The sequence below is a fragment of the Haemaphysalis longicornis genome, unplaced genomic scaffold (genome assembly GCF_048455015.1).
Source record: "Haemaphysalis longicornis isolate Haplotype H1 unplaced genomic scaffold, Haemaphysalis longicornis Haplotype H1 scaffold_2, whole genome shotgun sequence".
NCBI lineage: Eukaryota > Metazoa > Arthropoda > Arachnida > Ixodida > Ixodidae > Haemaphysalis > Haemaphysalis longicornis.
This window is the reverse complement of record NW_027526295.1, coordinates 20981185-21004142: the sequence shown is the minus strand read 5'-3', so window position 1 is coordinate 21004142 and position 22958 is coordinate 20981185. Positions and strand designations below refer to the sequence as shown.

Sequence of the window (22958 nt, the reverse complement as noted above, 5' to 3'; positions counted from 1 at the left end):
TGGGCTAGTTGGTGAATAGTTGTCATGATTTGAAGCGCAACAAAAAACACGGACGAAGAAAGAAAGTAGACAAGACAGGCGTTATCTCGTCTAAAAGACACAGTATGCGAGTAGCGCCTGTCTCGACTACTCTGTTTTTTGGTCCATCTTATTTGTTGCGCTTCAAATTATGGCAAGCATTGCGCGTCGTATGGTATTTGTAATTTTTGAGTATGGGCGTAAATTATACACATGCCCCGTAAAGGTCGCCTCTACTTTAAAGAATTACCGATCTCAAAAAAAGTCATTCTGGTTATCTACGCTTTGCACGCCGCACAGCGGCAGAACGACAGAAAGCCATGCACAATTACGCCGCGCTGACCGCCCCCGGCATCCCACCGACGAGCGGTTCGCCACGGGCGGTGCTGTTCGCTGAAGCGACGATGTTGCCATACAATGGCAGCCCGATCCCTATACAATACTCGGTAAAGAGGCGGCGGCGGTGGAGAGGGATGTAAACTGGGGCTCTAACCTTACGCACTACGTAGTTGAACATGCTCCCCAGTGCGACACAGAAGACAACGCTTGCACCGATCTTCACACCGGTGCAAGCTTCACATTTAAACACAAATGCGGGATTCGCACAAAATGCGAGTTTTCTCAATTGCGGGATTCTATGGTTGCGCACTATTATGTACTTTATTTCATAAAGCAGTAAAGCAATGACTAGAAACTCAAACTCCTTCAGAAGAAATTGTAAAACCTTTGCGTATCTAAAGAAGGCGGGAATAATACTCTGGTAATTTCTTTTTTCCTTATCTTGCGACAAACTCTATTAATAATTTTGTACTTGCGTTTTACGGTTTCTGCAAGTACTGACTGCCGAAATGTTCGTCAGGTTTGCATGGAAAAAGCTGTTCTTTGTGATTTTGCGCGTTATCGCTCGCAATATTCAACTGGGCATACTTTGGCAAAACCCACTCGCTTTCGCTCGCGCTCTCACTCACCATTTGCGATCTTCCCTCCCACTCGCACTTCCATTCGCCACACGTACCTCCCAATCGCACTCACTCGCACTTACTTAGCCCTCGCATCCTCCACTCCCATTCGCGCCCAATCCCGCTGCCCGGTCACATTCACCTATCGCAACTCTCGCTCATCACTTGCATTCTTCAATCACACCCCCTCGCGCATCCACTAACCCCTCGCATCCTCCGCTACCACTTCGTCGCATTCCCGCTCACCACTCCCATTCGCCACTGCACCCACTTTCACTCCACTCACCACTTATGTCCCGCACTCACGCTGACAACTCACAACAGCCACCCACACTTATTTGCACATCCATGAATTTACGCTTTTTTTACACCACGAGAATTTCAGTTTCCTTTCAGCTCGATAAATAAAAATATTCAATATCCCTCCCTCTATCTTTTCTAAATCACATGAATAATTCCTCTCTGCGAAAATAATCGAGGTGGCGTGCTTGTCGGCGGATTTGAGGGTGCGCCCTATGAGGGTGGGGGCGGTGGGAAGTTCCTTGCAGTGACGATGATGATAATGTTTGTGACGATGATGATAATGATGATATTATAATGATATATAATAGTGTATAATAATAACCACACAAATCAACCGCGTTTATTTAGCACTCAGTGACACGGCCACAAGAAAAATAGTAAACGATAAAAATAAAATTTTAGTCGTATTTTGTTAAGTGGAAGTTAGCTGCAGCAGCATTCGTGAATATGTTTGCGAAACTTAAGTGAGTATACGTGTTGTCACTGCTTGGGTCAACGAAACTAGGAGGGGGGGGGAGGGGGGGCAGAGCAAGAATCGTAAATGGCTCATCAATTTGCGTTCGCACGCACGCAAGGAAAACGTCGGCCACAAAGAATAACGACGTAGCTCACATCCAAAACGTGCAAAGCTTGATACGACGAATAATTATTAAAAGCTGCCTGCCTGCTATGGATGAATTTGAAATCCCTGAATTTTAAACACTGCCTTGGCCACAATAATTTTGTATTCTCAGTTCCATTATCATTGGTTGAGTAATGATTGCTCATGTGGGAACGAAATCGACAAACATTCGCATAGTATGGACTTGCAAATTACCTTCCACATCTGTAAACACCCTCATAGGCAGGGGGCGCCGTCTAAACAGCACACGACAAAAGGGCACGCGACAGACTGCACGCGACAGACCCGATGGACTGCCCAATACAGTCGAACACGGATATATCGAACATGGGTATATCGAATTATTGTCTATATCGAACTCATAAATTATCCCCTTGAAAATGCTGTGTAAAAGTATAGGAATTCGTACGTTTATATCGAACCGTATTTTTACCGACATCGGGTATATCGAACGCCGCGGGAGCTGGTAGGTGCTCTTCGGTGGTCGCTGCACCCCCCGATTGAGGTTGAGGAGGATGTGGAGGAATGCGCGGGCATGGCGAAGGTCGGGTACAGGAGGCGACTCCTCGATAGGCTTTTGATGAACCTCCGCGTGGGCACCGAGATTAAGGTTGACCTGCTGGGAGCCATACATATGATGACAAGCGCTTGGAACGGCGTGAAGAAGGAGACCATGGGCAACTGCTTCCGGAAGACAGGCTTTGTGACGGCCGAACTTTCCGAAGCTTGCGAAGACGGCGACGACGACGACGAGTGCATGGGCGACACGTTTCGTGAGTTGTCGTCCCTTTTCCCGCCTGCTGTTCCAGCCGGAGTGTCTGCCGACGACTTCGTGAACGCTGACACCAATGTTCAGGCTGTTTCGAGCCTCGGTGACGAGGATATTGTAGCTGCGGTCGCAGGAACCCAGGCCGATAGCTCGAATGGTGAAGATCGTCCGGACGATCGTACTCCGCGGGTGAAGTGGCCGCTGCGTTCAGCTTGATTCGCCGTTGTTGCGGCGACATGGAAGGAACTGGGCTGTCGCACCTGGACGGCCTCGAGAAGATTGAGACCAGCCTCTTTAATTTCATTTTCAGGACGAAAAAGCAGGCAAAGATCAGCGATTTTTTTTTTCACGGAAATAAAGCGTCCTGTTGCGTCGTGAGTGCGGAATTAGTTGTCATTCTTGAATGCGCCCATCGGTAAGTGATCGTTCGCCATAGTTGAGGTCTCAGAGCCCATATTTTTTATATCGAATTTTTCATATATCGAACTATTTCGCGAGCCCCTTGGAGTTCGATATATCCGTGTTCGACTGTATACTCCAGGCTAAAACGTGAACTGTACCACAACAATAGCAGTAGCTAACCATATTATGGTGGGTCCAGAAACTATTAGGTATATGGCCTGACGCTGGACGTCAAAATAAGGTTGTCCATGCCTTCAGTGCATTCTCAAACTATCCGTTATTAGTTTGAAGGGATACCTGTTGAGTTTGTTTATTTATTTATTTTATTTATTTCAAGTACCTACATCGCCCATTGGGCATTGTTGTAGGGGGGTTACAGTAGAAAATAGAATACAAACAGCAAAATTATAACCGAACTAAAATCATGCATAACATTATACATGAGAAATCTAAATACTTGCAGTACAGCATTGTAACAACAGTACAAAATACAAGATTATACAACGAAAGCAGTAATTATACATATCAAAAATCAACAACCACGAGAAGTACAAAGCCAACGTTAAATATATGGGCCATTTCAGCAACTCAAAATGCTGCTTCAATGGCTGTTAGGAAATTAGAATCAGAGAATATTGGTATTTTTAGCGCATTCCAGTCGCTAATAGAGTTTGGAAAGAAAGAGTATTTAAGGACATTCAATCGACAGGTATACTCTCTAATTTTATATAAGTGATCTTTCCGTTCGGACATATAACTAGGCGTCTTTAAATACCGCTCTTTATTTATTCCAGTCTTACCATGATATATATTATATTGAAATTTAAGTCTTTGAACTTTCCGTCGTCCACAAAGGGGTTTCCATTCCAGAGCCTGAACAATTCCAGAGTTAAAGCCTTTAACCGCGAATACCTGAATACGAACCCCCAGAAGGACCAACTAAAGCTCGGGAACCTTGTGGACGTTGTCGTGTACTTGTGATTTCTTTAATCGGGTCTATGGCCCTTCGTTCAGCGAAATGGAGTAGCCGGGGTTTACTGGCTTCCAACCCTTCCTCTGAATAAACCAATTAACCCAGCTACCTACCTATTTTCTAAAAGACCTAGATGGGTTAGTAGGCAAAAACGCTTTAAACATAGCTTGACTGGGACCAAGGATTCAATACATGGCATGGCTTACACCACGTAAACCTGCAGTGTCGTAATATTTACAGTATAAACAATATGATGTTCCCTCGAATGTGTACTTTGTAAAAAAATGGAAAATTCAAATTCGCTAGATACGAGGATAAGAAGTTATAGCAACCACCACACAAAGTTTGAACTTAATACCGAACAATGTTTGCGAAAGAAGAAAACATCCCGTACCATCTCCACTCGCGTGAAACCTGGGGAGGGGCAAAGCATGCAGTTTATAACAGTATTCTTGGCGCTTTGGCGTTTTTACTCACGGAGATGAATCCTTTGGGAGGTAGAGCCTAGAGGTATACAGCTTTGCTGTATACCTCTAGGTATACAGCAAAATATCACATTTTGTTTACTGGGTGAGGGGTGTCTTTTCAGGTTTTTGTTTCTTCTCCTTCCAAAAAATGTTAGCCACGCTTTTTCTGTGAAGGGGGGGGGGGGCGACTTTTTCTTTCCTTTGCGTTTTCTTTTCTTTCTTTGGTTTTTTTTTCTTTTTGCGTTATCTTTTGAAGTTTTTTGCCTCCTTGTGTATATGTCTATAAAAAGGGCAAAATGTTGGCCTCTTGTTTGTTTGCAGGTGGTGGTTGAAATTGGCTTTCCTGTTGCAGCACAACTTCCGGTTTCTTTTTTTGCTTTTTTTCTCCTTCTAAAAACTATTCTTCACACTTTTTTGTGTGAGTGTGTGTGTGTGGTGGGGGGGGGGGTTCAACTTTTAAGTCCATCCTTGTCTTTCGCTCCCATATATAGGTGATATGAAGACTAACAAAATGGAAGTTACCCAGCTTGACAATCATCGTTTGTCAGCAGGCATGAAAACAAAAGATCAAAATACTAAAAAGCGAAAACACAGAACGAAATCGCAATCCCAATACAGCGCCGTCACTTATTTACCAACAATTAAAAAAATGTATTAGAAAAAACACAGAACGGGCAAACTAAATATAATATAAAAGGCTCACGTAATTACCTGCACAGAGCAAAAAAATAAGATACCCTGTCTGGCTGGCGCGTTCCTCGAAGGCGGCAAAGGAAACATTAAGGATGGTTAATTGAAGGAGGAGTGAAAAATGTTTACGCATAAGATGAGAATTATACAGGCTTCTGTACTCTTTCATTTGAACATGATAGACGAAAAACGTAAATTGTGACGAGTTGGCCGAATGTCCAGTTGCCCTAGGTTACGAGTTTCCCTTGTGCGAGATGGCCTATGACGACTTGCCCTATGTGATGAATTCACCTATGACGAGTTGGGTTGTGAGAGAGTAGTTATCGTCCGAAGTTGTAATAAACGAGTGATTTCACAAGCAATAATGATATAATGAGCCGGAGAGTTCAATTTAGCCTACATCGTCGGTGCAGCCGCAACGAGTCACAGTGTCCCCCCGCAAGCGAAGCTGTAATAATCTAGTGATGCCCAAGCAATCATTATATAATGAGCCGGAGAGTTCAATCTTGTCTGGATCGTCGGCGCAGCCGCAACGAGTCCCAGTGTCCCCCTCGGTGTCACCAAAAAAGAACGCGAATGATATGACGCGAGTAAATCAACACAGCCGCTGCTTGAGCTGGCGAACGTGGGTATGTCGTGCCCGCTAATTAAAGCGATGAAAATGACTGGAAAAACAAGCAAGAAGGGGGCCCTCCAGCCAGTATCCGGACATTTCGGTGTAGGAGGACATTTCGGTGCACGGACATTGTGGTGGGAGGACCACGAAACAACCCGAACGCCCTTTGCCAGTATAAGAATCCCCTTCTCCAAACAACCGCGCTATTTGCACTCATGTTCACAATACCTCCTCTCAAATACAGACGTCAGCATTTGCCCCCGTCCGTGCGGCGTCCTCTCCTCAGTTAAAACGAGTGGTGGGTCGGCTTTTGTTGCACCCAAGAGGAACAAAGGGGCAGTGCCATCCCTGCACAGGGCTATACAATGGCCTCCGCTCCCCCCCGGACACAGCACCAATAAACGCGTATTACAGGGCGTGCGCGGGGACGTACAATGCGTGCACATGCTTTCAAAAAGGTTCGTTCTTCCTCCACGACAATATCGCAGGCTTGTCTGGAGAAAAAACTAGGGACAACAGTGTTTGAAAATTCAGTTTATCGTGACAACGAAGTTTACGTAAAACGTTTCATAAGATTTTCTGCATTTATGGGGGCAAGTGATTGTTTATAAAGCGGCTTTCTTTGTAAAGGGAGAGTGCCTTTTATTTTCAGCAAATATTATTAACAATGCATTATACCGTAGTGAACACCACCCAAATGCCTTAGCTGATTTGCTTGCCGTAAAAACTTATGGTCCTTATATGAAACTTATGTTCCCGGAACAAATGGTCCCGGGCACCTCATCAGCAAGATGTTTGAAAATACATTTTTATTTCTATAGTTTGTAATTTTTTTATTTAGTATTTCTTTCGTATTATTTATTTACCTATTTATTTATGTTGTATTTATGAAAATTCCGCTCTACAATTTATTTCTATTTACGCTATTATAACTATTAAACCGTTACATCCGCTAATTATATATTTTCGCTAGTTCTTCCCACCCCTCTCCGAGGATTTCCTTATTACAGCAACTACACTAACAGCAACGAAGTCCAGGCACGGCCAGACTCCACGCTCCTTTCTCACTCAGGAACACAGTTTTTGAGTCCGGCCGTGTTCCAGGAAGGCGCACCTGACGCGAGTAACCTAGAGTATCTCTATATAGCTCCCGCAGGGAGCTATATACAGGAACTCCAGAGTAACCGCGGCGAGTAAGAGAGGCTGGTGACAGGCAGAGTTCGGAGACGCACGCCTGATTACGACTACCTCGCGCACCGTCGGCTGGGCCACTGGTCCAACGTGGCTATCACGACATTCAGCACCATGACAAATTTCTTCTAAAAAGGGCAACGAGGGCCAGCTCAAGCAAAAGAAATATTCTACCAAAGCGAACCCCCTACACTCCACCCCGTCAGCTCTTTCCGGTTTGATCTTGCTTTTTAAGGGGCGTCCCAAAAAGGCAAGTCTAGTGGCGTGGTGCATCAATTTGCATCAATCGTTGGCTTTTCATTGAACCATGACAAGTGACTGTCTTTGGTTCTCGCAATTTCTGGGAAAATAAAGCCGCCAGAAAGACAAGCGAAAACAGTTTTTCGTATTTTCACAAATAAACTGCATATATTTGTGCTCAAATGCAATTCCGATCAATAAAGTTTGTTATTGATGGTGGGTGACCAGTTTCGATGAGCTCACCTGCTGCCCTTAGCAAATGTTACGCTCCTGCAACATGCCGGCAAAATTAACAAATCATGTTAGCAGCAATCTTCTAAACCTTGCAGCAAGATACGAGGCGTAATAATAGCTACATTGCATATTTTTAGAGAAAAACGAAAGTATCTAACCTGCAAGCTGCCAAATTATCAAGGTCCAAAATCTTTATTAGCGCCACTTCGCTTGATCCGAACTGCAGATATCCAAGTCTTTCAGGTGGAGAGCTTCGCAACGCAGCTTAGCTAACGAAATATACCATTAATTGTGTAAAATTCTTTTTTGAAATATTGATAAATCAGTGAGCGTGATGTACTAGTACAGCTCTATGTTGTCTGATATTCAGAAGTACCGGCCCACTCACATTTTAGATACTTCACATAACCTAAATAATACTGCCACTGTAAATAGGCTCCCCGCACAGGCTCAAGTGGCAGTCGCTTCACAAGCTTTAATAAACAGAAGAAGAAAGCAAAGGAAGCACGGGAGAACATACAGGTACGACGACAAATTTGTATGCAGCATTTAACTCGAGTAAATTCAGCCTTAGCAAATATATTATACAGAGTGGCCAAAGTTAGGTCGACAGGTTTTTTTTTTTTTTAGTTAGGCGTTTACTTTTACGTGAAGACCACCTCTACAGTGAGGTTATGCGTCCAGGGGGACACAGAATGAGGTGCTAAATGTTGATGTCGGTGGCTTAATTAAATAAAATTGAATCATTAACTTTTTTGTGGCTGCAGTAAGCAGGCATGTTTGTATTGAGAAGTTCCATGTAGTTTCATTTGGCAGAATTCTTCTAGCGCATCCGTACTCCGAGATATCAAACTGCGAAATTTAATTACCGTTCGCATGATTACGCATGCCAGACTAACGACCGGCGCAAAGCTTCTCCCCTTTGTTCTGTTTCGATTGCGGTTCTGAGTACTGCAGATTGCGATAACGCCAGCCAAGACTGAAAGGGTGCCAGTTATCACTTTTTCTTATGCCTGCGTCACAAAAGGGAGGAGCTTTGCGCTGGTCTTCATTGTCTTGCATGCGTAATCATTCGAATGGCAATTAAACTTCACGGTTCGATATTTCAGAGTACGAATTCGCTAAAATAATTCTGTCAAATGGAACTTCGTGGAAACACGATTGCCTGTAAATTTTCAATACAAACATGCCTGCTTACTACAGCCGCTAAAAAGTTAATTAAACAATTTAAGTTAATTAAGCCACGGACATCTATAGTTACCACATCCCTGTGTGTCCCCCTTGGAGCATAACCTCACTGTAGCAGTGGTCTTCACGTATATCTAAGCGTCTAATTTAAAAAATAAATGTCGACTTAACTTTGATCACCCTGTATATATACAGATGCAAAATACATTGTACCCGTCGCGGTGGCTCAGTGGCTAAGGCGTTGCGCTGCTGAGCACGAGGTCGCGGGTTCGATTACCGGCCGCGGCGGCCGCTTGTCTGATAGAGGCGAAAAGCAAAAACGCCCGTGTGTACGAGATTTCGGCGCACGATAAAGATCCCCAGGTGGTCAAAATTAATCCGGAGCCCTCCACTACGGCGCGCCTCATCGCTTGCGTTGCGTCGGTGCGTTAAACCCCACAATCAATCAATCAGCAAAATACATTGTGCACAAATACAGACATACAAATATAAATGCACTGACCCCCTCCCTCCTTCTCTCATAGAGGCGGTCATGGATAGGTGCACTAGTGGTGGGACCATTTTTTCCAATTTCGAAGTTCAGACCATTTGTTCCTGGACTGTTTGTTCTGGGACCAGAGCCATTTGTTTCGGGACCATTTGTTCCGGGACTATTTTTTCCGCGACCCGGCGTGGTGTAGTACCGGTGAACGTATGGTGCGAGAAAATCAACACGGCCGCTGTTTGAGCCGGCGCGCGTGCCCCGGTCATACCCGTGAATTCAAGTGTTGAAAAAAAAATTGAGCGAACGCGTGCCTCAAACGAACGCGTAATTCGCGGGTCGAGTGGGAAAGGGCAGTAATTGTTGGATGACAGAGACTAGAGCAGTGCGGGGACCGGAATTTCTAGGCCCGGCCCGACCCCGCCTGGTAGAGACACGGCCAGGGCCAGGCCCGAGCCCGACAAAACATTAAGATAAAACCCCGAGCCCGGCCCGAGCCCGACAGGATTTAATAAAAGAAACCCGAGCCCGCGCACTGTTTTTTAAGCTCAGCTCGAGTCCGCCAGACTCCAAACATGAGCCCTCAAAGTTTGGTGTTTTTAGCCTAAAATCAGCCTAGAGGGAGTATATTGAAATTACACTTGTTCAATACTTAGACCTATATCTGTACGACATATATACCTGACCTAAAAAATGTATCTTTACAGAAAATTTTAGTAAAACAGGCGCTCCTTTTGCGACAGTCTCCGAACTTAAAGCATGAAGAGGATCGCTTAAATGATGCTGAGAAAAGGTATATTTTTATTTATGCACTTTTTGGACAGATATTCCACGTTCCGTTATTTCATTCAGTTCGTTTACAAAAGAACTCTTTTCCTACATGTTTTTGACGATAGCACACTCTTCCGAGAGCTAGTTTAACTTATACTTCTCTCAAGTTAATTTGCCAAGGTTCGTTGTCGGTTTGCACCAGTTGTCTATCCAAGTAAACCTAAGTTCCTCCCATGCTCACAAAGTTTTCTACTCAAAAAATCGCTTTATGGGCAAAACGGTATGTGTACAAAAAGCTTTAAGAAAGACCGAAGGGTACGTTAGCTAATCTTTGGTGTTGTGGTCCACACAAAGTCACAATGTCCAGTTCACATTTGTTCTTTTTTTTTGGTTTGAAAAACAGAGGAAAGAGACAATCATGTACTCTACTACCAGAGTGGTCTCGTTTTCTGACCCATTCTCTCCCACTACGCTGATGAAGCCCATACGCTTTCTTTTCTTGGCTTGAAGGCTTTCTAAGTCCAATACGGTATTTTGTTATTTTTTTAGCATCGCCACGGTGACAGACTGACAGCACCTCGCTTTTTTTGTTTTCATTTCACCCAAACGATAAATGAGCCGAATTTTTTGTTGTCAAAGTTTTAAATTTGCGGCACACGACTGCCGGGATTCAGGGTTTGCCCGGGCCGGTTCGGCCCAAAAAGTGTTTTCGTTCAAGCCCGGCAAGCCCACCCGGGCCCGAGAAAATGCGTGCTGCCCGGCCCGAGCACGGCACGCGGGCCGGGCCGGGCTCGCCCTTTTAGACCGTCCCGGGCCCGAGCTGTGCCCTTACTAGAGCACTACCCGGGCCGCAATTTTTAGGCCCGGCCCAAACATGCCCGATAGAGACAGTGCCCGGGCCCGCCAAACTTCTAAAATGTGGGCCCGAGCGAGACCCGAGCCCGGCAGAATTTGATAAATTAAGCCCGAGCCCGCCAGACTTGTTAAATGTCCTCACTACTCCGACAGGCTATAAACATGAAATCGAAGAACTTTGCTGTTAGCTTAAAAAGCGCAAGCACAAAGCGAATACGACTAATTTGAATTTAAATTTCCATTAAACTTGGGCCGAACTTTGTACAACTTCAATATCTTCACTTAGAAACTGTTCTTTCAGTAGCCATGTACTCCATTTGCCACTTCGTTTGGCAGTCTTCGAAATAAGGAAACACCGAGGATAGTTTAGATGTTTCGGAGTAAGTGGACAATATTTTGCAATATTCAAATTATTCAGCAGGTACTACCGCTTTCGCTGTTTTATTAGTTGCTGAAATTTGAGCTGACGATGCGTCCTGTTTCACCACTTCATTTAGTATTTTCCTCTAGTTACGTTGGCAGCAATATTTTATCGGCGCTTCTGTTCTTGTTGCCTCTTTTCATGGTTTTGAAAAAATTCTTCCCGGAAGAAATCATGGGCTCTGCTTCAAGAATTGGTCCTTCAAACTCTGCACATAGTCCAAAGTCCAGGTCGCGTTTGTTCTGTTTGTGTTTGTTTGAAAAGTAAAGGGAAAACACAATCATGTACTGTGTGGCTAGAGTGCCGTCGTTTTCTGGCCCCCTCTCTCCCACTATGCTGATGGGTCCCAGATATTTTTTATTGATGTAAAGGCTTTCTAAGCGCAATCCCCTTTTATCAAATCTTTTAACAGCGCTGTAATGAATTTACACGTAGCTTCTTTTTGTTCTAACGTAACCTGAAAGGTCTACAAAAATTTTTTTTGTTGTCAACAATTTATAACTTGCGGCACAGGATTGCCCGGCCTCAGGGATGGCCAGGGCGGCTCGGGCTGGCACCGCCAGAAAATTTTGGTCCAAGCCCGAGCCCGGCACGGGCCCGAGAAAATGCGTGCTACCCTGGCCCGAGTACGCCCCGCCAGTGCACTACGTCAAACTACCTAGCTACGCCCCCACGCCCACCTGTTTCACGGCTGTGCCCTTGCGGTGTGCTGTTTTGTCGTGTGCCGTTTTGTCGCCGTGCTGTTCTGTCGCGTGCGCTTTTGTCGCTGTGCTGTTTTGTCACTGTGCTTTTCTGTCGTGTGCGCTTTTGACGCTGTGCCCTTCTGACGCTGTGCTGTTCTGTCGCGTGCTGTTTTGTCGCGTGCTCTTTTGACGCCGTGCTGTAATGGCGGTGCTCTTCTGTCGCATGCCCTTTCGTCGCGTGCTGTTCTGTCGGTATACCCATAGGCAGGGATGTATCCTTTGAGGTCCCGAAGTGCCTGCTGTGAATTTGACTCTGCGCATCATTGTGAAGTTTAGGGTACATCTGTTTAGGTACGAAGGCGATTTTGGCTATGCTCCTCTGTATTTTCACTGCTCCTTACTTACTGATAATCTCAGCTGGTACCCAAAGAAATGCTTACGGTAGACAAGGGCTCAACCCTTTCATGTGTGTTGCTCTCCCAGCGTCGACGACGCCGAATGGCTAGATACACCGTGCATGCGACTTACTGATATAGGGAGCTGCCTGAAAATCAATTTTACTTGTCTCTTGGAAGAAAGAAGAAAAAAAAAGGAACGGCTAGCGGAAGCACTTTTACTGGAACGGACGTTTCCGAAAAAATCTATCCGCTGTTCGCCGCATGATAAGGTAGCAGTAGGGGGGCTCTATTTTCCATGAAATACACGTAGCAGGATTCTAGTGCAGAATAGCTTTTTTCTGCGCGGGTTGGTACAAAACAGGCGAGGAGGCAGCTCTCACTTGGGCTAACAAAGTCAGACAAGAAATACAGCCATGCCTCCGTACTTCTTGCCTGTCTGTACAAGTAGAAGTTTTCTCAAACTAAGACGTCACATTAGCCTGGGTTTACGTCCTCATATGCCCACCCTGCATAGTTTAATCACTCCATTCACAGTAAATGCCGCACGCAAATATCTCTCAAACCGTGAGACAAACGCCCGTTCTTTATTAAGTGCCCGTTCGCATATAATTGTTTAACACATTACGCCACTTCATTTAGGACTCCGTTTCCACGTTATCGCGTGTTCAACTCTAAACAGAGAAGTATTACGGTAGTAAAGGTGCAAACACCAAGACACAAAAGTATCAGAGCCCTGAAAGTTTGGCTGGTAGATTTGTCATGAAGGTTCACACTATGTAGCGTCATATACGGCCTTGCCTGAATAATGATTTCCAATTACCAGTCAGTCCTCTCGTTCTTTATTTTTCTCAGCGGACGTGTTGTTTCGGTGGTGAAATTTTTTAAGCCGATGTTTTTTAACGCACTAGTCAGTCATAGTCTGCTAGGATGTCACGCAAAACAGTCGTGGTTTACGCTTAAATGATTACCCAAACAATGGACCATTCTGCACTGCGGCAAAAATAAAACTCATCTCTTATCTACGGCCCAACAAAAAGACGGACTTTATCTCATTCTTAACGCATACACGGGACGCAGCGGCTGTATTAACATGCTGATTGAATATTACATTGATTTATTATAAGGTTGAACGCGCTATCACTAAACAGGCGATGAGGCGCTGTGCGGTGGAGGGCTCCGGATTAATTTTGAGCACCTGGGAATCTGACGTGCGCCGTAATGTCGAACACACTGGCGTTTTTGGTTTTCGCGTCCGTTAGAAAAGCGGCCGTAGCGACCGGGAATCGAACTCCCGTCCATGGGCTTAGCAGCACAACGCCTCAGCCAGTGAGCCACCGCGGCAAGTGGGTGGAACATTCCAGAAAGACGCAGTGGCCACTTGCCTGAGTGGAGAGCAGAGTTATCTGGAGGTAGGTGAAGATAACTTTTGCCGTCTTGTGGGAAGGCGTCCAAATGACCAGGACATACGTGACTCCCAACAGGGGAATCAACACAAGTAAGGCCTTGGCCGCTTTCCTGCAAATGGTGTATACCATGCACAGAGCCGAACATGCACTAAAAAATTCACGTTTGCTTTTTTTTTCAATTACCTAGACAGCGACTCATTGACATCTGTGCTCACGTGAGAAATAAACAGTACTATTTAACAAAATGGAGGAGTTTTGATCAAGCATTTGTCACAGGGACGGCGCAAAAAATGACGCTCTAACTGCTTCAAAGTCAGACGGCGCTTTCATACAGCTGGTGTTTACGAGACCACTGATACGTTCGACAAATTGCGTTAAAAGCAATACAGATGCCAATTAAATGTCAGCGTAACGTCAAACGTTACTGATCGAGAACGAAGCCACGCTATGGGACTGTCACAGTACGTGTAATGTCTGGATATTTGATTTCTCTAGCTATCTTTCCGCCCTTCCGATGAATGGTGCACTTTTTGAATCTGCAAGAACTCTAAAAGCTCCCGTGTATTGTTATAATTTAGGGACGCACCGACGTCCTGTAATTCAAGACATGTTTATTGAGTCTGGCTGGAGCATAACCACGACACCATTCGTAGGGATACCTGGGTTGGAAGCACCTTTTTTGGGAAACTGGCCGTCGAACACGAATATTGAGCTTTAGAGTATAACGGAAGTCAAATCCTTAAAATTATTTAGAAATAACCTGCAATTAGCAAGCTCTGCTGTTCACAACAGTAGCGAACACACACGACTAACCTTTCCTTCATAGCGAGAACTACAGAATTCACCCCATACTCGCTTTCTTCTTTCTCCGTGGCTGTTCTTTGCTTTATAGAGGCTTAAGTGTAATTTCAATGGTTCCATTCCCTGTGCTTCAAATGTTTCGCATGAGATGGTTAACAGCCGGGCCCCAAATTTCACTAACACTGCCCCTGACTTAATGCAGCCCAACACCGGTAGTGCTTTGAACGGGGAGGTCTCTACAAAGCGGTTCCTACGAGTTTTCCTTGCTTAACAGTGCCTGAAGTTAGACAGATTTCTCAATGTTAAGCAAAGAAACTGTAACAGTGCAGCTGAAGGGGGATACCAAAGCAGCGGCCCATCCGTTGTACTGGTAAACTTGTTGCTACGGCCTTGGTGGTTGCAAAACAGCCCGACAGGACGGGACACAGGCGACACAGAAGCAACTCTTGTTTATCCGTCCATGTGCCGTCCGACAGCGGCGTTTTCAACTTCGGGTACATATTTTACTTACTACTATTCAATTGAAGCCCAGGACTATCTTTATTACGAGGAAGACCGCGTACTGCGTAACGCGTCTGCCGTCTAACGGGGTTTACGGAGTTGGGCAATAGATAACAGACCCGTATCTAGATATCTAGTCGCAATGCAGTGATTCTATACTAGATCACATGCAATTCCTTAATAACAACATTTTCCAGCGGAACAAAATGAACCCGAAATGCTTGCAGAACCTGCAATGCTAACCTTGTGTACTACACCCGGCCTTGTGCTTAGACAGCCGCTATAAAACTTGCTCATTTTACACGATGGTGGCAGTTCTTTTATTTTCAGGCATGGAAAAATTTCAAACCCCAGGAATAGCACTTTGTTTCATGGGTTAGTTATTTCGTCAGGGTGTGGGGAATGGGGCGTTAGACGGGTTCGCTAAAAAACTTACCTGTATTGTTGCGTTTCTACCGTTGTAGCGGATCGTAGTTTTGTAATGAGCACCCACATTATTTCTCCCATAAAGAACATGTTAACCTGGAAATAAAACGGGAATGTGTATAAGTGGGACGTTTGTGCTTGGTATAGAAAATAAGAGTAACATATAAAGTCCTGGGATGACCAAAACGGCAGTTTCAACGAGGACTTCTGACTCGTAAGGCATGAAATAAAAGCTATCGTAAAGTCGCATTTCGCCACTTCACCAGAGCAGCCTAATAAAGTGCCCGGTTTGGTCACGTGCCTAATATATTTATGGCCTGCAACAACGTACCTCATATCTAACACCTTATGCTTCTGTTATTTAATGGCCTGCAATAACATAGGCTGCGACAGGGAAACTTTTTACGGCAAGGTTTCGTAAGCACCGGCTGGGGCTCAGTCGCGAGAACACAGGGCTATCACCCGCAGCCGGAACGTGACACTTTTATTAGAAGTAAAGCAATCCGAGCAGACTATACTCGGAATCATATTGACACAAGTAATTTATTGACGTGGTCAAAATAAGTGTTCAATAAATCCCTAGTCTACGTTATTGGGGTTTCGAGAAGAAAGAAGTTTAAGACTTTTCAGAGTACATTTATTGCATCGTGTGGTACCATGCGGCAAATAGGAGGACAGGTGCGTGTTGCACTTGAGGCACTCGGGTGTCTTGGAAGAAAGCATTCAATGCCCCATTTCGCAAAATTGCCCCGTTCGCCGTAGGCTTTCCCTAGCTGTGGTCCTAAAATTTCCTAACTACACAATATAAATAATACTTAGGAGAGGGAAGCTGGGTGTTTTTGAATGGGATTCTAACACGGGTTTAGGTAAAGTGATTCCATCGGGCACCTCTTGCACCACGAGCGTTAATTGGCTGTAGTTTGCATAAAGTTTACCCCAGTAAATTAGATGTGACCTTTGACTTAGGAACGTGTGTTAGAGACATTCACAGACGCCAAAGGTGTAGCTTGAGCGTGCTACTTACACAAGCAGTACACCACATTTACTTCAATAGCATATAGGTAGGACGTAGAAGGTTAAAACAGTGACACAGAAGTGAAAAACGCAAAGGGAAAGCTGTCATAACGATAATATTCAGAGGACACAATAGGGTCGCTGAATACCTACAGGAATAATTTGGGCATTTGAATTGCAAAAGTAGGACAGCACGTTGTCGATAATATCACAAATGCTAGGCCAACAAGGGCGATTGGAGAATCCTCTCAGTCATAATAACAGAGAGAAAGAAACCACGCAATAGGAAAATGATCATGGTGATGGTAACTGCAGGACAAAATTGTGCTATTGAACTTATATCCGCTCTCCATGGTTTGTTCACTGGGGTAAACTCTGGCGCGACCACCTCAGCTGCAGCTGTGAAATTTGGCGCTCACGAAAGTGCACCTTAGATGGTACAAAAAATCACAAAGACGCACCAGACACAAGTGAGCAGACCCGGCCTGCAGCTAAAAGCACCAACACCCGACACCATCGCAAGCCGACACTAAGTTCAAACGCGAGAATTACACGTCACACATATAACCTCTTGTCACAGAATTGTTACACAAGAAGATGACATAATCGCCCCAGAAGATAAGATAATAATAATGATAGCAAAGTCGCACAGCTCTACATGAAATGTACTGCTTTCGCTTCCGCGCACGTAAACAACCCTAAGACCCTATTTCTATTTTTAACACTTCACTCAATCCCAACATCAATCATAGTTGAATAGAGGTGCACATGTATTTTGTTCAACTCTGAGTAATTTTACTCTCCCCAATGGGTAACGCTACCAACATCAACAATAGGGGCCTATCCGCGTCCCTTCTAGTCCGTATACGCCGACTAGGTCGTCTGTCAATCGTTTATGCGATGACGGTCGCGCTGTATTTCCTCGGTGATGTCGCAGACCTCCCGCAATCAGCGTGGCACGCTGAACTTGGCGTAACGCTCACTCCTGTTACCTATATTCTTTTTGCATCTATACCACCATGTTTCACTAAACAAACTCAACAAACCTGGACGGTGAACGTGCACCAATGGCACGCAGAAGGACGCAAATGGAGCATACTGTTTTTGTGAATCCGCTCGACTGCGTAGGGCTTGGGACAACGCCGCCGCCACATGCTCGAACACTAGCCTAAAAAGGATTATCCTGGACCGGGGTATAAAAGATTGCGCCATTTTACGTATCCCGAGGGAGCGAAAAATTTTGAAATGTATGCAAGTAATACGTTGTGTTCTCCAAGGTGGGCACAGGTGTTCCGGTCAGTGACGAGCGGGAACAGCTGCCATGTTGGTGTAATCTCAATGGGTCGTCCTCGAAAGATCGCCCCTATCCCTTGCTAAGTTAACATCGATCTAGATAAAAACTCACAGGGACATTGTGATTTTTGGTGAATTTGACTTGGCTAACGCAGGAGTATACAGGTGCAGTAAAAGAAAATATGTGACTGCAACTTTGTTCTCAATAACAAGAAAATTTCACTGTACAGTAAAATGGGCGAAATTTAGCAGCTCATCAGAAACTGTGGCGTATGATCCTCCCACGCATTGATGACACACTGCAACGGGGAGTGGAAATTTGATCCCGCTCTCTATTCAGGAATCGTGACGCTTCCTGAGGGCCGGTATAGAAAAAACTGGCTACTACCAACGCTCCTTTGATACACTGGCAGCTTGTCGCTATCCAGCGAGAAGCATGCGGTAAAAGATATCATGACTCCGATCCTGTCCAGGCCCTGAGGTATGCACGCAAGCGAGAACAGCAAAATGCAAACAGCAAATATCAGCGTGCGATAGCGGTGCCTGCCGCACTTAACGCGACCAAAGCTGCCGAAGCAAAACCTCTTACCTGTTATAAAGTGAGTGGAGAGAGTCTCCAATCTTTGTCACCCCAAGTTTTCATTCTCATTGTAGGACTACATTTTATGCTTAAAACGTTTGTACGTTCTGATGAAGGCGAAAAGTGTAAAGGGCCGTGTGTTGAATGTTTAGGCGCACGTGAATGATCCTCAGGTGGTCTAAATCAATCCGGAGACCTCCACTACTGCGCGTCTAATTGCCTGTGTAGCGTCGGTGCGATAAACCCCCCAATCAATCACAACTGATGTACGCTTGCAATGAGGACGTGGGCACGAGTTGTTAACATACAATCTCTTGGCCGGTGTTATGGACCTGTCTAGCCGTATCCAGTACCAAGCTGCATCAACCGCACGTGTTTCACGGCCGGTGCATGACGCTCGGGGCGCTTGAAAGAGCATAAAAGTGGTGGCTGCATCACCAATGATACATGCAAATAGCGAAGTGGAGCGGTTTTTCTATTTGTTTGAGGAGCAAATGTAATTCTGCTGACAGAGGGAGGGTAATATGTCTGTAATACAATACGAGCTATACATTTGTGTTTAGAACAATTCCACATGCCGCATTGTCATTTATAATGTTTTGCTCTTGCTATACGCTCCTGTCATATTACTAAATACTCGACATCTATCGTACGGTTAGCGAAATCAAATTTTGTTCCATGTGAATAAACAAACAGCCGGTCTATATATAATGCGTGGCGTGGATTAGTGTTACCAAATAATTTGGAGCACTCCCGGGTGTTTACCTTAGGCCGCGAACATCATTCCAGAGATATATGCATCGCAGTAACAATAACAAAAAATTACCAGCAAGGTCTCTCAAAAAATAGTGCGCCGTCAGTTTATGGGAGGGGGAGGAAGAGTTGTCGGGAACACGACAAAGAATATAATCAGTGAACGGGAGCTTTTTACCTACCAAAAGAACTATGGCCACGGGGCAGATGAAAATGCAATCATAAACATCCTTCAGTTGCCATACGCACCTGCACAAAAGAAAGATCCATATGCGGGCATAGTTAAGACGCGGAACTTCAAGAAACAATGACACAGTAAAAAGAGCCAGAACACGAGGACACACAAACGAACACGTACACATGGGTTTTATTGGCGAAGAAAGAGCAACATACTTATAAACATGCGCAAAAAGCTTGCGAAATAGATGGAAATCTTGGGAAATAGCTCTTACAGGGAATTTGATTGCTGCTGTAAATGGGCTTTTTCCTTTAAATGTAGGGCCAGAAAAAAGGTGCTGAGCGATTGATCCCTTTCATTGATAAAAAAAAGCATCAAAGATTTGCCTGTATCATTGCGTCCGAAACTTGCACAGGATGGGTGTGCCCAGGGTCAGTTGCGCAAGAACACCGTGGACATTATTCTGCCAAATGACCTCCCTCCGCCAATGAAGCAACAGGAGCGCAATGCTCTCGTTATTGCTCATTGTGTTTGACGACGACGACCGTCACGTTCACCTTCTGATGAAACATACAAGCCTTTCGCCATGATAGGGGTCCGATTGCAAAGAAAAAATTGCGACTTCAAGCGCTTATGTACAATCGTATAACATGCCGATGACTGGGCTCACGGTACGTTTGAACTGACAATTTGCGAAACGTTTATACAAGGTACTTAGAAAGGGTTGGCAGCTTATTTAGGACGATTTCACCGCCTTTCAGACGAAATAGCCACAATTTAACCGTGCAGTTCATTTTTTGTAGTGGACCACGCACTAGCGAAAGCTTGAACTACAACAACAAAAACAACAACGCTGGTTTTTCAAACAGTGGAACATTCTAAGCATACTCTTTGAAACGCTGAAGTGTTCGATGACCATTTTATGTTAGTTCGTATTTCTCTAATTATCGAGCAAGGTTCATCGCGAACACCTTCGGGCGCATCTTGAACAGCAGGAGAAAGAGGACGTTACTCCGTGCCGTGTGTGCACAAAGGTCTCGCAGTGCGCACGCGTTCACATTTGCGCCCCCAATACGTAGCAAGCGCTCGAAACGGATTTCGAGGGCACCCTGCAGTCCTGCTGACGTTAGCGATTGCGTCGTGAGCTGTGTATAAATCCCGGTGTTTAGCCACTCGGCCCGACAGCAGCATGGGGCCACGCAAGTGCCTTTAGATAGGTAAATCGCGTACAAGGAACGATGGACAGACTGAAGGAGCACAAAAAAACAAGTGCCTGGTCTCTTACCATCAAAAGCCAGATTATTGAAACAAATGAAATTTCTACATAAAATTTACACATTTTCAACTTACGACTGTAATACACTTGTGCATTCGTGCGTTTAAATATCTTGTAGTTGAAAGCAAGCGCTTGTTTGTGTACCGTCTGTCCCTCCCTCGTTCATCATGCGCTTTTTTAGCTATCTAATATGTAACAACTAGCCAACATTTGATATTGAAAGTTCAGCCCTCCGCCCTCTCAAGAGGAGAAGAATTGAGCAGAAACCGCGCCCTCCAGTTTCCCGGCGTCACTGGTATGCAACACAAGCGGGCGATGACAAGCGCTCTCACGTATAAAACGCGAGTTTTTCTTGCAAGTGAGGCCCTGAGAATTATGCCATGATTCTTCGCATAGAGTCGACATTTCTGTGACATGTCGTTCTTCAAATGTCACCCCTAAATTGCTCGTTCATCAGCCATATTTACGACTACTACCTAAACATCTGTACCACTCACTCGATAAGTGTCAAAAATGATGTACTGGTCATAGTAAGAATAGCGCATGGGAGGCGGATATCGCGATCCAAGATTGAGCTGGTTAGGTTCTCGCGGGTGCGTAGTTCAGCCGGTCAATAAACTTTATTGATGTGACCGGAGAAGGCGAGGGAGGGGCTAGACACGCCAGTGGAGACCTTTTTCCACCACCACAGTTTCGGTTGCCCCGATTATCTCTCGTCGGATCAGCTCTCGCTGAGCCTCGACGGTGGAGTTAGAAAGGGCTGAGTCCCATGTCTGTAGTCTGTTGAGTTCGTGCATGTTCTCTGTGGGCCATATAATGGAGCATCACCAGGATTCGTGGAAGATGTTCGCTACCACTTAACATTTCATGCAGCGTTTGCCTGTGGTCTTCGGGAACATTAAAGCAAGCCTGCACTCGTGTATGAAGGTGTTTATTGGAATTTCAAGTGCAGAGCACTTTAGAGGCTCGTCCTGTCGTCGTAGATCGCTTGCTGGACCCAAGTAGAGCCCCACGGGGTTTCATCGTAGCGGCTGTTGTCACAGCGTAACCCAGACGCTTCAAAAGCCAAACGGTTTATACAGTCATAAGCGTTCGAAACTCGTGAACTGCTGTCGGTTGTCATTCATCTGCCCTTTGTTTAGCGCAAACAAAAACTGTTGCTAGATTGGAGGCAAAATGTACGTAATTAACCGGCAGCGCTCGCGTTCATGTAGTTAGGAACGCTCGTTGAGTGGGCTCTTACGATAGTAAGCGCAAAAAAGTTTCAGTGCAACGCCAGCACGCGCGGGAGGAAAAGCAAGCACAAAAAAATAAATCCGTTCCAATCAATGTGGCAGCTGCCGGAAGTGCAAAGCAGTGATTTACCATAGTGAGCTGCAGCGCCCTTGTCCGCTCAGTGCTGCCACCCAATGCATCTCTCGTCTATTTCTGACTATCTATGACTGTCTATGACTATTTCTCGTCTTCGTCGTCAGGGACGGCGGTGCAGCTGGCACTAGCGAAGCTGCTTTCGCAGCTGCTGCACATGGCACACTTCCGATCGGCTCTGACTGCAGAAACTGCACAGTCCGTCTTTACTACACGTGGCACAATAGAAAAGAGAATACAAATGGACTTACATGCCGTCTAATAGAATGGGGTCGTTCCGATTGGCGCTGCAGTACGCTTTCGTGATGGCCCAAACCGTGACCACTATGGCTGGCAGTCCTGCGCAAAACACAAGTGCTTGATTGAACTCACATTCCTGAATTTTGAGACCACTAACCACTAAGCTTTTGTAATACCTTTGAAATATTACAAAACCTACTTAACACAATTTTGAAGTTTGTTTAGGTAAATATAACAAATGCAACAAGGCTGCGATGTTGTTGCCCTAGATAACTCTTACTGTAATAATCAAGTTAAATACGCCCACTCAATCGTCCAGTCACTGGTTTGTTGGTCCTCCACAAGTGATTATTAAGGCTAACACCCAGCTGGGGTTTCCGAGATCGCGTCCACAACACCCATGGACATCTAAGAACTTTTTTACAGGTTTTAAATTCGAAAGAAGCAAGGCCCAAACCAACGGCAGCGACGCCTGCTCCCCTCCGCGTTGTTGGAAGGCTTCGTCCCCTTGTCCCTTAACGCAATGTTCTTCGCGATTCGCGTCCGCCTAACGCTTCGGCCTCGATGTTTGTCCTATGCGTGGTGCCGCTGCCCATCCCTGGAATCATGAGTGAGTGGAGTGGGCAGGGTTCACTCGCTTGGCTTCACCCGTCCACATCTCCTGTACAATCTCAGTGCAGTACTTGTGTACTGGCGTCGACGACCACCATTCGATACTTCTGTGCGAAATTTTGAGCGTATTGTTAAAGTCGTGCTTGCTTATATACACACACGCGCGCACACGCGCAAACACACAAACATGCAAATATAAGTTTTATGGATATGTATAAATATATATATA

General features: G+C 45.3%; 1 protein-coding gene across 1 annotated transcript in view; it reads right to left on the bottom strand.

Annotated features, from left to right (window-relative positions):
- The window catches only part of LOC144168788 (diuretic hormone receptor-like), a 252961-nt gene that overhangs the window by 21600 nt on the left and 208403 nt on the right, over positions 1-22958 (bottom strand). The window contains exons 8-11 of the mRNA XM_077697759.1: positions 22129-22216; positions 19238-19304; positions 15426-15511; positions 13664-13796 (exon numbers count right to left, since the gene is read on the bottom strand). Coding sequence (XP_077553885.1) covers positions 13664-13796; positions 15426-15511; positions 19238-19304; positions 22129-22216 — 374 coding nt within the window. The remainder of the gene's footprint in view (positions 1-13663; positions 13797-15425; positions 15512-19237; positions 19305-22128; positions 22217-22958) is intronic.